Genomic DNA, 15,883 nt, shown 5'->3' on the forward strand with positions numbered 1-15,883 from the left:
TGATTATTTATCGTGCCACGCACTGTGCTAAGTACTATAACAGATACAAAGAGCCATGGCCCCGTCCTTGGTCCCCAGGAGCTCAGTCTAGTGGGGTGAACACTCATATTAACCAATGGGTGTGATACACTGTGGTAGCTGTGTTCAGAGTAGTGTGCACGAGACGAGGGCACCCACTAGCTCTGCCAGGGAGAACTAGGGAAGATGTAACAAAGGAGGTGACAACTGAACTAGACTTGGAAGGATGAGTAGGAGTTTGCTAATGTACATGAAGAGAACGGGCTTTGGAGGCAGTAGAAATAGGCTGAAAGTTGAAAGGGCAGGGTGTGACTGGCATGTAGTGCAAACTGGAATGGTCATACCCCTGATCCATCTCACTTAGCCTCCTACCCTCTAACACACACACACTCTGCCAGGTCCAATCTCAATGCCCATACCCTGGCTTAGAGGCTGTCAGCCCCTCCCCCTCTCATTTCCCCTCTTAGATGTCTGCCCCTGAGCCCTGAGGCTTGTCCCCAGTGAACCTGGGAGGGAAGCAGAGCCCAGAGAAGGTGAAATACTCCCCACACCTCCACCATGTGTCTGGTCCCTTCTAATGCTTAGTGCTGACCCAGACATCTGTTTATGACCTGAGTCCTTAGACCCTAACTCCTGGTGTTGCTGAGATAGACTCTGCGACCTTCCTGATGGCTCCTGATTGCCTCTGAGATGCTCCTTGTTGTAGTATCCCAGAAGAGGAGCCAGTTTAAACCAGGTTGCCAGCCCTTTACTGAGGAGAAGCTACTTTTTTTTTTTTTTTTTTTTTTGAGACAGAGCCTCAAGCTGTCCCCCTGGGTAGAGTGCTATGGCATTACAGCTCACAGCAACCTCCAACTCCTGGGCTCAAGCGAGTCTCCTGCCTCTGCCTCCCAAGTAGCTGGGACCACAGGCGCCCGCCATGGCACCCGCCACAACGCCCGGCTATTTTTTGGTTGCAGCCGTCATTGTTGTTTGGCAGGTCCGGGCTGGGGATTCGAACCTGCCACCTTAGGTGTACGTGGCTGGCGCCTTAGCCGGTTGAGCTATAGGCGCCGAGCCGAGAAGCTACTTTTAATTCCTCAAAGCCTTAGAAGGCTGAAGTGGGGTTACGGGGAAGGTTCCCTGTTCCGTTTCCTATCATAAGCAGGAATGAAGGCAAGAAGGAGAGGAGTTTTAAATTCCATACTAGCTTAGATGTGGGCACTCAAAAACACTCCATTGGCTGACTGTTTTGTCAGCAGTATCTATCCAAAGATCCTTACCCAGCCATTGCCTGATGCTATAATTCATCTTGGATTTTCTACAGAACTAATAGAGTCCATTGACAGAGAGGAATTAGGTATGTTTTAGATTTGTACTACGCCTTTTTTGGGAATTGCCTGAGCCAACTTGCAAATTAAAACATTATGTTTTTAAGTACTCTTCTAAGAATGAAACAAAACTTGGTGGTTCAAGAAATGAAAAAATTAATAGTTACTTGCCAGAATCACTGTGCTCAACACTTAAGCTACAAATTTAGCTGAAAGTTTCTTCAAAAGGCCACAAGGGAAGAAAAAAAGCATTGGACTACCAGGTGTTTCTTTTCTTATACTTTTTTTTTTTTTCTGGCCGGGACTGGGTTTGAACCCACCACCAACAGCATATGGGGCTGGTGCCCTACCCCTTTGAGCCATAGGCACCACCCTCTTTTCTTATACATTAAAGCAAACAGAATCTCCTGTAGGAAAAGCATTTTCTTCAAGCTAAAGCCTGTAGAAAGTGATTGTGTTTGGTTCTAGAAAGGTGAGTGAGAGGGTGGAGAGCACACAGTTCAACTTGGCCATGGTTTCTCCACATCCATTCAGCACCAGATACTGGGCAGTGCTCCCAGTCTCCTGTGAGCGATGGTTATGTCCATAGACTTGACCGTGAAAGATGGACCACCCTCCATAGGACTCACGAGGAGTGGCTTTTGGTCCAGGGACCATGTGAGAGGCCAGTACCGCTAGATTTCCAAGGGCAGAGAAGGAGTCAAAGCCTGTTTTCCACCTCGATTTCACAAAAGTAACAGAAACACCATCCGAAAGAACAGCTGACACTTTCTGAGTGATTACTGCACATCAGGTGTATTCATTCATTTCATCTTCACAATAACCCCGTGGAAGAGGAATTAGTATTTAGATTTTACAAATAAGGAAACTGAAGCTCAGTTTGTCCAGGGCCACGTAGCCAGTAAATGAAGTCAAAAATTGATCTCAGGACTGTGTGTCTCTCTCCGGCTCTACCACCCAGTTTATTAAATCCAAAAATTTTTAATTAAAGTTTCCATAAAGGGAACATAAAGTGACATTCTGGCTGTGAGAGGCTGAGAGAATATGGCACAGGACCCAAATGCTTTGATGACATGCCTTAACCTGGGAATAGAAGTGGGGAGCACCTAGATGAACAGATAGGTGACTTGTCAGTTTCTCTGTCATTTCCCTTTGCAGGTGTCTAGAGCTTTTTGGCTCAAGCTGACCCTATATCACTGTCAAATCACAAGGGACTCTAATTTTTCCACTCTGTGAACAGATAATTACATATCATCTCTATCCACTTCCTACCTTTCCACCTTCTCCACTCATGGCCACCACCCCCTAAACTTCAAGCCATTTTCAATCCTGTTCAGAGTGTGCCACGCTCTGCCAGACTTCCAGGCAATTGCACTTGCTGTAGCAGGTAAGAGTTCAATTGCCACCTCTACCAGGAAGCCTTCCCTGAATTCCTCTCCCTGTGGGCCGCCCCCCGCCCCCACGGTGGATAAAACCCTTCTTTTGTTCTCCCTTAGGACTCTGTACATGCTTGCTTTTTAGCACCATATTTTCATTTGGGGTTTACTTGTCAATCTGTGAGTTCCGATTTATCTTTCTATCCCCAGGCCCTTGCACAGTACCAAGCCACGCAGTAAATGCTCCATAGTGTTTGTTGACTGGACAAAACACACGGCTACCGTATGCTCAGTGCTGTCCTGGGCACTGGATATGTAGAGACGAGTAAGATATGGACCCTTCCCTTGAGGAACTTAGAGCCTGGAACAGACAGATAAGTAATGATTAGAGCCCAGTATGATAAGATCTGTAACACTTATAGTAGGGGATTTGGGGAGCCCAGAAAAGAGAGAAAAAAAACTTAGCCTGGCAAGTCAGGGAAGTCTTCCAAAGGCGGTAATTTATGAGCCGAACTTTAAAATCTGAAAAATTTTTGGCAAACTAAAGTATACTAGGCAGAGGGAAAGACACGCACAAAGGCATGAAAGAGAATCAATGTTTGGAGAGCTGCAGGAAGTATTGATATTCTGCGCCATCGTTCAGAATGAAAAACACATTTTAGATACCAAATGGGAGAGAGGCAAGGTCGTTACTCTATTGTGGATGTTTTGAGGCTTTATATTTTGACAACTTTGTTTTTAATCATTAAATGGATTTTATCACAAGGCAGTAAAGATGTTGGCATCCACTTTGGTGAAATAAATAATAACTCATTTCTAGTTTCTCATCTGCCGCCTTCCAACATGGCTTGATTTGACTTATAGCAAAAGATACAGCTACAATTAAGTCTGTTCATCTAGAAACAGGAAATAAAAGCATGAACAGGAAGGGAAGCACACCATTTCCCAAGGCTCTTTGTCTTCATGAGCTCAGAATAATCCTGAGGATGGGAGAAGGGGTATCTAGCTTTGAGCAGGGAATGTGGGTGTGCTCTTGGAAATGCCTGTGGCTTCAGTAAATACAAGGATGTTTTCCTCATTTTCCGATTGATCCCACAGATATTTCCCAATGCTTTCATTTCTTCAGGGTCTCATCCCCTTGTGCTGTTTGGTGGGAATAATCATCTTAACTATCCTTCAGATTCATGTCTTGTTTGAGCTACTTCACCCAAGTTCTCTCAGAGTCTTTTGCCCCTTTCAAGTTTTTCTCCTTTTAAGAAAAATAATTCCGGCTTGAAGCCTGTGGCTCAAGCGACTAAGGCGCCAGCCACATACACCTGAGCTGGTGGGTTCGAATCCAGCCCGGACCCGCCAAACAATGATGGCTGCAACCAAAAAATAGCCAGGCGTTGTGGCGGGCGCCTGTGGTCCCAGCTACTTGGGAGGTGGAGGCAGAAGACTCGCTTGAGCCCCGGAGTTGGAGTGAGCTATGAGCTGTGATGCCATAGCATTCTACCCAAGGCAACAGCTTGAGGCTCCGTCTCAAACAAAAAAAAAAAAAAGAAAGAAAGAAAAAAAGGAAAAGAAAAGTAATTCCACACGTCAAACTCAGAAAACAGAAAAGCACACAAAAAAGTGTCCCATGATGATATAACCAAAGGATACTACAACAGTTCATTCTTTTTTATTAAGAAAAAAAAAGTTTGTATCACTTCAGAAATTTTTTAAAATTTTTCAAAATAGGAAAAAAGAATTCCTGAATACCCTTCACTGAAAAAAAAGTTTGTATCACTTTCAGAAATTTTAAAAAAGTTTTCAAAATAGGAAAAAAGAATTCCTGAATACCCTTCACCTGAATTCCCTGTCAGCATTTTACTACATTTACTTTATCTGTCTCTTTTCTGTCTCTCTCTGTGTGTGTCTGAACTCATTTATTTTTTTTTAGAGACAGAGTCTCACTTTATCACCCTCGGTAGAGTGCTGTGGCATCACAGCTCACAGCAACCTCCAACTCCTGGGCTTAGGCAATTCTCTTGCCTCAGCCTCCTGAGTAGCTGGGACTGCAGGCACCCACCAGAATGCCCAGCTATTTTTTTGTTGCAGTTTGGCCAGGGCCGGCTTCAAACCCGCCACTCTCGGTATATAGGGCTGGTGCCCTACCCACTGAGCCACAGGCACTGCCCATCTCATTTAAGAATAAATTGCAAAGACCAGGTGTGATGACTTACACTATAATCTTAGCACTCAAGGAGGATCTCTTGAGTACAAGGGTTTGAAACCAACCTGAACAAGAGTGAGACCCCCATCTCTATTAAAAATAGAAAATTCAGCCAGGCATTATGGCAGGTGCCTGTAGTCCTAGCTACTCAGGAGGCTGAGGCAAGAGTATCGCTTGAACCCAGGAGTTTGGGGTTGCTGAAAGCTAGGCTGAGGCTACGGCATTCTCTAGCCTGGGGCAACAGAGTGAGACTCTGCCTAAAAAACAATTGCAGGCATCATGCATTCTTACATAAGCCGAATACTCTAGTGTGTATTTCTATATAAATATCAATTTTTATATGTGCCTTTCTAGGTTTATTTTAAGCATATATTATTTATTTATATTTAAATAAAATAATACATTGTTTTGTTCATTTATATTTACAATGGTCTGCTTTCTTAGGGGATTAGCAATGAAGATTATATATAATTTCCTGCAGACTGCCTGTGGTCCCAGCTACTTGGGAGGCTGAGGCAGGAGAATCGCCTAAGCCTGGGAGTTGGAGGTTGCTGTGAGCTGTGACTCCACAGCACTCTACCAAGGGCAATAAAGTGAGACGCTGTCTCTAAAAAAAAAAAAAAAAAATTCCTGCAGATACTGGGGCTTTCTGGGGGGCACGACATTTTCAGGAGACCACTCTACTTCAGGGAAGTAACTGCTCTGTGCTCTTGCCTGTCTAGTCTGACATCCATGGAAAGCATTGAGCAAAGAAGACAGGCAGGACAGTGGAAAGCTCTGCATTCGAATTCTATCTTCATTCTGTTGCCAGTAGAGACACCATGAAAGGTTTATAGCAGAGGAATAAGACAATAAGAGCTGTGTTTTCTGGAGATTAATTTGCCAGTGTCTGCAGGATGGCACGAAGGAAGAAATCAGAGTGTGCGTCACAAGTCATTGGGGTGGAAAGATCCCTCCATTTGAGGGGAACTCTCAGTTATGTAAACAGAGCCTTCGCCAGCATGCACACATCCCTTTCTCCCATGTGTCTTTCAGAACTGGTTGAAGTCCTACGGCTACCTGCTTCCCTATGACTCCCGGGCATCTGCATCGCACTCAGGGAAGGCCTTGCAGTCAGCGGTCTCCACCATGCAGCAGTTTTACGGGATCCCAGTCACCGGTGTGTTGGATCAGACAACAATCGAGTAAGATTTGCGTAGGACATTGTGCCTTTAAACTTTCTGGACTCACATCTGGGTTCACATTTGTCATGGCCTGTGTACACACCAGGAGCCCCCTACCTTCTCCTCCAGCAGCTCCTTCCTGGGAGGGAATACCACCAAGTGCCCTTTCCTATGCGAGCAGGGAGGTGCTGGGATAAACTTGCTGTGTGCAGTTGGAGACAAGTTGCTTAACCCTTCTGGGCCTCAGTGTTATCATCAGTACAGTGAGGGGCTGGGTTATGAATGGTCTCGTTGGCTCTAACAACTTAGGGGTCTGTGAGTCACCTGCTACAGTTCCCTGAGATGTACATGTCTCACCCAATACAGAGAACTCTTGAATGATAATGGGATGGCAACTCTAGTCCCATTTTTTTCATCTACCTGCATGTATCAGGCACTGTGCTGAGTCCTGTCATCCCGCCCTCCAGAGGCTCACCATATAGTGACAAACACAGTCATCTGGAAATACCAGTCTAGAGCTCAGAAGGAAGCATTGAGATTCAAGGAGACATTTAGGAGGTGATAAGAAGTAAATCAAACCACAATGGGTAATTGTGATCACTCTAGAGCAGAGGTTCTCAACCTGGGGGTCGCGACCCATAGGAACCATATTAAAGGGCTGCGGCATTAGGAAGGTTGAGAACCACTGCCCTAGGGAGAGTACAAAGACCAAGAGATCAATGCTGGGCTGGAAGCCCACAAAGCCATCTGAGAAGCAGCCAGAGTGGAGGAGAATGATGTGATGTCCTAGCAGTGAGGGCCAGGGGTCCACAGGGCCAGCTGTGCAGAGTGGCCCAGCAGGAGCAGCACTGAAAGTGTCTGCTGACTTTAGTGACAAATGGGTGATTGCTGTTAGCCTCAGCAGAATGGAGAGACAAGTCATTCCAGGAGGGAGGTGAGGACACTGGAGGTAAGGAGTAGACATAGCAAGTGACCTCGAAGGGGAAGAACAAAGGATCAAGAGGATGAAGATCTCGCCAGGCGTGGTGGCTCACACCTGTAAGCCTAGCACTTTAGGTGGCTGGAGGCAGGTGGACCACTCCTGCTTAGGAGATCAACTTGAGCAAGGGCGGGACCCTGTCTCTACTAAAAATGGCAAAATTAGCCAAGCTTGGCAGCAAGTGCCTTTAGTCTCAGTTACTTAGGAGGCTGAGACAGGAGGATCACTTGAGCCTAGGAGTTTGAGGTTGCTGTGACACCACGGCACTCTACCCTGGGCAAGAGAGTGAGACCCTGTCTCCAAAAAAAAAAAAAAGAGGGTGAAGGTTTATCTAAGATGGAAGAGAGTTAAACCAGCGTAAATTTGTTCAAGAAATAGCTATGGAAGCTATTTAAGAGAAGCCGTTTTTGCCATGAAGACTTGGAAAGTGCTGGAGTTTCTGAAGAAAGCAGTAAGGACAGGAGAGAGCAGGGCTGGGCGAGGACACAGGGGAGTTGGGAGAGGAACAGGAAATGCACCCAGCTGTGGATCAGTTCATCCCTTGACAGAATCATCTCTCTGGGTCTCAGTGTGCTCATTTGCAAACTGGACTGTTACAGCTCTCAAATTCTAGATGCCATTACTCTGAGCATCCAAGCTTTTAGAACTTGCTGAGTCTGGGGTTTTAGGACCCTAAAATTCTGTGCGAACATTTCCCATCCCCAGGATCCGCTGATTAGAAGACTGTGAAATTCTGAAGTACTATGTTTGAGTGCTCCTGTGATATCAGGTATAGTGGATTCCTTGGCGCTGTGGCCTCTCTCGTGAGCTGGTTAAAGAGAACCGACCGCCTTTCAAAGTGGAGGTTATTTTCAAGGCTGTGCACAGGCCTTGTGGCCATGCATCCGGGGGCAGGAGCGCTGGTGTCTCCGCGGGGGGCACCACCTGGCCGTGGGTTTTACTGCATTCCAGAAAGCCCCAGGCCTGCTGGACAGGGTTCAGAGTGGCAGGTGCACGGTGAAAGGAGGCGGCAGAGGGAATGACTGAGGGAAAAGATGGCATTTCCCACTTCAATTCTGCTGCGCCTCTTTGCAGGAAGGCGAGAGTGATGCTCTGAAAGCGTGAGAAGGAGGAAGCTGATCACACTTAACCCAAGACCTGAGTAGGGGGGAGATGGGGGTGGAATTTAGAGATGTGAGTTTCAGCTCTAGCTCTGTGACCTTGGGCAACAGCTGCCTCTCCCTGGGCCTCTTTCCTCCCTGAGGGGCCCTTCCATGTGGTTTTTTTGTTCTCTTCCCAGGGACTGTTAGTAAAAGGATCAGTGGTTTAAAATACTATTTGTCAGTGTCAACCTTGGGAAATGACATAGCTCAGTCAGTCAACAACATAGTACCTCCAGCTCAGCCTTGTGCTAAGCACTGACAGAAAAAAACACGAGCTCCAGGCTTGTTTGTTCCATTGCATTCATTACTGGTGCCTTTATTCATCCAACTAAGCTCCAGCCCTGCCTCGCTGTTTTCCATGTTTTACAATTACGTGGTTTATCTTCTGTCTTTTCTCTCATCTGTAAAATGGGAATAATACTTTCTGATGACCTCACTGGATTGTTTTCAGAATCAAAAATTTTAAATGACTATAAACATTGTGGACACTATAAATGTTTATACCAATGCAGGGTATGGTTATTCCTATATCTTTTATTATTGATTTCTGAGCACGGACATTCTCTAAGCGGTGGGGAGCATACAAACACGAGTAAGACCTGGTTAATTCCCCAAGGGGCTTTCAATATTTGGTTAAAATAGTCTCTGTCTTCTTTTCTCTACATTGCCGGTGGCAACTGCTTTTATCTGCAAATGAGGTCAGACTGTTTTCTTTGCCAGCAATCCCGTGCTATAGTGCAGTGAGTGGGTCATCAGACCAGCAGAGGGATAGACACCCAAAGCAGGACCCCAATCACCATGATCTTCAAAGTCTCCTACCCTGGCATCTTTTTCAAAAGTCCCCTGGGGTGTCCCAGGCTTACTGGACCCTAATTAACTTTACCTGATTTACTTATTTCTAGACACAATGGCAAATATGACATAGTTCCTGTCCTCCAAGAATTTATTAGAGACAACAGACTAAGAGATTTTAAATGGGCGGGTGCAGTGGCTCACTCCTGTAATCTTAGCACTTTGGGAGGCCAAAGCGGGTGGATTGCTTGAGTTCAGGAGTTCAAGACCAGCCTGAGCAAAAGTGAGACCACATCTCTACTAAAAGCAGAAAAACTAACAGGGCGTTGTGGTAGGTGTCTGTAGTCCCAGCTACTCAGGAGGCTGAGGCAAGAGGGTCGCTTGAGCCCAGGGGTTTGAGATTGCTGTGAGCTATTACACCGGGGCACTGTAGCCTGGGAGACTGAGTGAAACTCTCTCTCTCGAAAAAAAAAAAAAAAAGAGAGAGAGAGAGAGAGATTTAAAAATCACAGTACAATGCCATGACAAATTATATTCCATGTCTTATAGTTGTTCAGTCACTTCATGAACACCAAGAGTAAAAGAGAGTTAGCTGCCTTCCACACTTTGTCATTCTAGTGTTGGGTAGCTCTGATTCATTCAGTCAGTCGACTAATCATGATTGAACCCCTTTGTGTCAGGCACTGTGCCAGCCCTGGGGATACAGACAAGGCTCCCATCCTTATGGAGCATAGAATCTGGAGAGAGAGAGAGAGAGAAAGAAAAAATGAGAAGCAAATACATAATACAATTGCAGGGGGTGATAAATGCTGTGAAGAAAACTTAAGCAGGATAAGCAGATAGCGATGGGATGGGAGGGGGAGGCAATCTTATATAAGATGCATAGAAAAGTCCTCTCCAGGGCGGCACCTGTGGCTCAGTGGGTAGGGTGCCAGCCCCATATACAGAGGGTGGCAGGTTTGAACCCATCCCCGACCAAACTGCAACCAAAAAATAGCTGAGCACTGTGGTGGGCACCTGTAGTCCCAGCTACTCAGGAGGCTGAGGCAAGAGAATCGCCTAAGCCCAGGAGTTGGAGGTTACTGTGAGCTGTGATGCCACGGCACTCTACCGAGGGCGATAAAGTGAGATTCTGTCTCTAAAAAAAAAAAAAAGTAAGAAAGAAGGAAAAGTCCTCTGCAAAGAGGTGACATTTGACAGAGACCTTAATGAAGTAAAGTAACAAACCACCGGAAGAGGAAGAGCTTTGCAGGTAGAGGGAACAGCAGTGCACAGAACCTGGAGTGGGACCACGCTTAGCTATTCAAGGAACAGCAAGGTCACTGTGGCTGGACATAGGATGTAAGGGGAGAAGGGTGACATTATTGGACAGGTAGGCAGGAATTAGATCACACGGGACTTTATGGGCCAGAGTGAAGAGTTTGGATTTTATTCTTGTGTTTGAGGAGGGCATTGGTGGCTCTTAACCAGGGAGTGATGGGCTCTAACTGAACACATACTCCCTCCTTTGAGATTCCCTGCCCCCTAAAAACAGCAAGAATTACAATTCTCACAGTGCGGATGAGGACACTGAGGTTCACCGCACTTGCCTAGGGCTGTGTGATTAGTGGTGGATGGAGCTAGAACTTATCAAGTCCATGTCCTCTGATACCCAGTCCTTATAGGTGTACACAGCAATGTTTCTCTGTATTTGATTGTAAGTGCATGAATGAATGAATCAGTCAGCCAGTTGTGTTCCTGCCGGGGTCCATCAGAGCCAGGGTCCCAGAGGGTAAGTTGAGGCTGTGCAGTGCCTTTCAGACTGGGACTGGGGATCTTTTAATGCCTTCCTAAAGCTCTCAGCGACCACTGCACACGTGTGTGTATATATACAGATGTGTGTGTGTCCTCTTGCCCAGGTGGATGAAGAAACCCCGATGTGGAGTCCCTGATCACCCCCACTTGAGCCGTAGGCGGAGAAACAAGCGCTATGCCCTGACTGGACAGAAGTGGAGGCAAAAACACATCACTTACAGGTGCTCTGACTCCCCCTCTTTCTCCCTGGCATGGGACTCCCCCTCACTCTGTTTTCTTGACCTGAATCTCAGAGCCTCACATTGTAGGCAGGTGATCAGGCCCATTGCTGAGAGCCTATGACTTGGTCCTCTGTGTGACTTTCATAAGATGCTCTGACTCCTACTTTAGGTTGATTTGGTCCTTTGGGGGCTCATTAGTGGTGATCTGTTCAGATGCCGATAGTTTTTAGGTTACAGAAAGTGGAGTAACTTTCAGCTGTGATAACGGACCATGGCTTAATTCATTCTCCCTATCACTGCTTGCCAAACCCCACTTCCTCTGATCTAGATCCTCTCCCCACCCAAATCCGCCTGATGGATTTCACCTGAGGTTCCCAGTGCAGCGTTCCAGTTGTTTCTCAAGGAATATAAAGGACCTGAATCAATAGCGTCATTCCCTGACTGTCTGAAAAGACCAGAGGCAGAGAAGGACTGGTCTCCCAGTCAGACTAGCAGACCAAGAGCAGAGACCATGGAGCCCATCAAAGCAGTCTCAGATGCCAGAAGTCAGAGTGGGGCTGGGGCAAGGGCTAGGCACAGGGCAGGCTCCACTGGGTGCTGGTTGGCACCTTTCAAGTCCTTGCTATCATCTTGGGTGGATCCCCTGGGTACAGGGGCAAATTGTAAATCAGAGGTCCTTAAAGCTAAACTAAGGGCTCTCCTGCTGACAAGCTGACAAGCTGAGAGCAAGATTTTTTCAGAAATAAGACAAGAGAGGGAAAATGAGACAAATGTGGGTTAGAGCCCAGTGCAGTGGTGACACTGCACTCTAGGAGGCTGAAGAGGGTAGATTGCTTGAGCTAGGAGTTTGAAACTAACCTGAACAAGAGCAAGACCCTGTCTCTACTAAAAATAGAAAGAAAAAAAAACACTAGTGGGGCATGGTGGCAGGTACCTGTAGTCCCAGCTACTCAGGCAGCTAAGGCAAGAGATAGTTCAAGAGATAGTTCAACAGTTCTATGGCTCGGCGCCTATAGCTCAAGTAGCTAGGGTGCCAGTCACATACATTGGAGCTGGTGGGTCCAAATCCAGCCCAGGCCGCCAAAACAACAATGACAACTACAACCCCAAAATAGCCAGGCATTCTAGTGGGCGCCTGTAGTCCCAGCTACTTGGGAGGCTGAGGCAAAAGAATTGCTTAAGCCCAAGAGTTTGAGGTTGCCGTGAGCTGTGACGCCATGGTACTCTACTGAGGGCAACATAGTGAGAGTCTGTCTCAAAAACAAACAAACAAACAAAAAACCACCTGACTTCTAACTGTTACAGATTTAACACTCACCTTAACTTCTATCACTCAATCTATCTGGGCTTTAGTTTCCTTATTTGTGGAATGGATGGAATAAACCCTGCCCCAGGGGCTCATGGGGCAGAGCACCCATAAGTAGTGGTGCTCCTCAGTGGAGAATCACGCAGTGTAGACATAGTGACCTTAAATAGCTAGATCTATAACAGATTCGATCAGATACTGCCTTTTCCCACCTTCCAGGTAGACAAGCAGTAGTTAGTGCCAAAGACTTTCCACTTACATGCCTCTATGCTGTTTGAATATTTTTTATAACTTTTTAGAAAATGCTATCTACCAACTTATTTTTCTGTTAACATGGAGTGGAATGTTTTATTCAACATGAACATTGTTGGCAATCAAATATAAAACACTGATTAAAGCAAGGCTATTCTGATTGAGGCAGGGGTGGGGATCCAGAGCTCAACCCCTGGGGCAGCTCAGCAGGATTCTAGGGCTCAAAATAGATCGCTGGGCTCTATTGTCTATGATGCTCTGCTCTCCCTAATGAGCTCCCCCCTCTCTCCAGCATTCACAACTACACCCCAAAGGTGGGCGAGCTGGACACACGGAAAGCTATTCGCCAGGCTTTTGATGTGTGGCAGAAGGTCACCCCGCTGACCTTTGAAGAAGTGCCATACCATGAGATCAAAAGTGACCGGAAGGAGGCAGACATCATGATCTTCTTTGCTTCTGGCTTCCATGGAGACAGCTCCCCATTTGATGGGGAAGGGGGATTTCTGGCCCATGCCTACTTCCCTGGCCCAGGGATTGGAGGAGACACTCACTTTGACTCGGACGAACCATGGACGCTAGGAAATGCCAACCACGATGGTAAGGCCACAGGGGGACCAGGGTAGTCCTTGTTGGGAAAGAAACCCAGAGGAAATGCTTAGAGAACACCATAGATGAGCTTTCTACTTTCTAGAGCTTCTTGTCCAAGAACCAAGAACCTAAGAGGGTGGAATCCCTGGTCTCTGATATTTAACACCTGATCCACCAGGGCTAGGGCCACAGAGATGGTTCTGATCACTCAGGAGATGGTCTGATTGGGCTGAGACAGAAGGGAGAGTTAGGCCATGAATAAGAAGAGACAGTAAGGGATCAGAGGCTGAAGCAAAAATGCCTTTTAAAAAGGCATTACAGTGGCCGGGTGCAGTGTCTCACACCTGTAATCCTAGCACTCTGGGAAGCCTAGGTGGGTGGATTGTCTGAGCTCACAGGTTGGAGACCAGCCTAGAGCTAGAGAAAGACCCTGTCTCTAAAAATAGCCGGGAGTTGTGGTGGGCACCTGTAGTCTCAGCTACTCGGGAGGCTGAGGCAAGAAAATCGCTTGAGCCCAAGAGTTTGATGTTGCTGTGAGCTATGACGCTATGGTACTCTACAGAGGGCAACAAAGTGAGACTCTTGTCTCAAAAATAAAATAAAAAATAAAAAGGCATTAAAGGTGAATGTGAGGCCTGAAAGTGATAGGTTCTGTCCTGAGCAATGAGGGCATCAAAGGCCTTCTCACAAGTGACATGACTTTCTCCTTTATGTCAACCTCACAAGTGAGTAATAGGCCCCATAATTACTCCAGCATCTTTGGCTAATTCGCCCTGCACCACCATGATTCAATGAATATTTATGAAGCCAGAATCAGTTCTGTACAATAACAGTAACCATTTTGCCTAGGCTGCCAAAGAGTTCCTCATTACCATTGACTCACAAGGTGCTTGCTTTACATAGGCAAGTGTACGTTTTTATGCCTTTTTTTTTTTTCTTGTTTGAGACAGAGTCTCATTATGTCGACCTCGGAGAGTGCTGTGGTGTCACAGCTCACAGCAACAGCTTAAGCAATTCTCTTACCTCAGTCTCCCAAGTAGCTAGGACTACAGGTGCCTGCCACAATGCCCAGCTTTTTTTTTTTTTTTTGTGGCAGTTGTTGTTTAGCTGGCCTGCGCTGGGCTCAAACCCACCAGCCTCGGTACATGTGGGTGGTGCCATAACCACTGTGCTATGGGCGCCGAGTCTCTTATGCCCATTTTTAAAGTGAGTTCAGGGCTCAAATAGCAGACCTGGAAGGTGGCAGCCCTGGTGCTGAGATCTCAGTTCAACTACCTGGCTATGTGACAGGCGCAAATAATTCACCCTTGGTCTCCCCATCTACAGAGTCAGGGGCTAGATTTGCTGCTTGCTGAGGTCCCTTTCAACTCTAATGTAAAATGATGCAGAGTCACACAAAGACCAGGGGAGCCAAACATTTATTAAAAAAAAGACATAGCCTCTGCCCTCTTGGAGTCCAATGTCAAGTAGGGGAGACAGGTGTATGCATTTAAGTCACCTTGTCACAGGCGGATACTGCTGCCAGCTGGAGCCGAGGTACCAAGAAAATGCAGCAGGGGTCTGCAGGAAAAAGGGACAGAGGACCTGGCCTTTTATAATAGATGACAGTTAGTGGGTATGCTAGTGTTCTAAGGCCCATGCCAAGTGTTTTCCATGAAGTTATTACATTATATCAATATATAATAATATAATTGAATAATTAAATTTAATTATATTAAGTCACATATAAGTAAATTATATAATAAGAATGATGATAAGATTATTATAGGTAGATATTGTTATCCTCATTTTATAGCTAGGTAAAAGAATTATAGAGAAACATTTAATAACCTACCTAAGCTTCCATAGTTGGTGAATGGTGAAATAAGGCTTTGAACCTGGGCATTATGATCCTGGCGCCCATACTTATGGCCACCATGGCTTTCAAACTGCTGGGCACATGAGAATCACCTAGAAACCACTTTTAAGAAGGCAGAGTTCAGGCTCCAGATACCTAACCACTTGCTATTCTGATTTTCTAGGTCTGGAGAAGGGCCTGGGAATCTGCAATTGGCCTGATAAATTCCTCAGGGGCTTCTGATGGCAGGTGATCCATCACCTTGAGGAACACTGCTTTAACTCCCAGTTTCCCTAACTTGCCTGATCATAAGAACCAGCTGGAGTTCTTGTTGTAAATGTGGGTTCCCAGGACCTTGCCTTGGAGATCAAGCAAATTTGGGAAGCACTGGGCCTTCTTCTCCCCTATCCTGAGTGATGCTTCAGGCCGAAAGCAGACTCTCCAAGGCCCATATATCCTCAGAGGCCATGTCTGGTGTCTGTAGATGGAGGTTGCCTTCTCCAGAGCGCTTAGTATCACTGCCTGGATCAGGGATTGGCAACTCATGGGTTACCTGTCAAAGGTTGGCTCAGGAAATGGTTTGACCAAGGCCTAGCCTATGCAAAATTATCAACCTGTTGAACTTCTCTTTGCCCCCTTTCCTATCAGGCTCCATCTCCTCCCCTGGTATCTCTCCCCAATGTCCTGGATGTGTTTCCTGGCTTTCTGAGGACCTATTATTTATCTCATTCTTATTTTTGTTTTTGTTTTTGTTTTTGTTTTTTTTTGAGACAGAGCCTCAAGCTGTCCCGCTGGGTAGAGTGCCGTGGCATTACAGCTCATAGCAACCTCCAACTCCTGGGCTCAAGCGAGTCTCCTGCCTCTGCCTCCCAAGTAGCTGGGACCACAGGCGCCGGCCACAATGCCCG

At 46.4% G+C, this 15,883-nt stretch overlaps 1 protein-coding gene across 1 annotated transcript in view; it reads left to right on the top strand.

Annotated features, from left to right (window-relative positions):
* Window positions 1-5,797: 5,797 nt before the first annotated feature.
* MMP24 (matrix metallopeptidase 24) overlaps window positions 5,798-15,883 on the top strand; it is a 26,726-nt gene continuing 16,640 nt past the window's right edge. Inside the window, exons 1-4 of the mRNA XM_023512260.1 lie at window positions 5,798-5,822; window positions 5,902-6,085; window positions 10,876-10,992; window positions 12,843-13,147. Coding sequence (XP_023368028.1) covers window positions 5,798-5,822; window positions 5,902-6,085; window positions 10,876-10,992; window positions 12,843-13,147 — 631 coding nt within the window. The remainder of the gene's footprint in view (window positions 5,823-5,901; window positions 6,086-10,875; window positions 10,993-12,842; window positions 13,148-15,883) is intronic.

The sequence above is a fragment of the Otolemur garnettii genome, unplaced genomic scaffold (assembly GCF_000181295.1).
Source record: "Otolemur garnettii isolate 467f Iridium unplaced genomic scaffold, OtoGar3 scaffold00025, whole genome shotgun sequence".
NCBI lineage: Eukaryota > Metazoa > Chordata > Mammalia > Primates > Galagidae > Otolemur > Otolemur garnettii.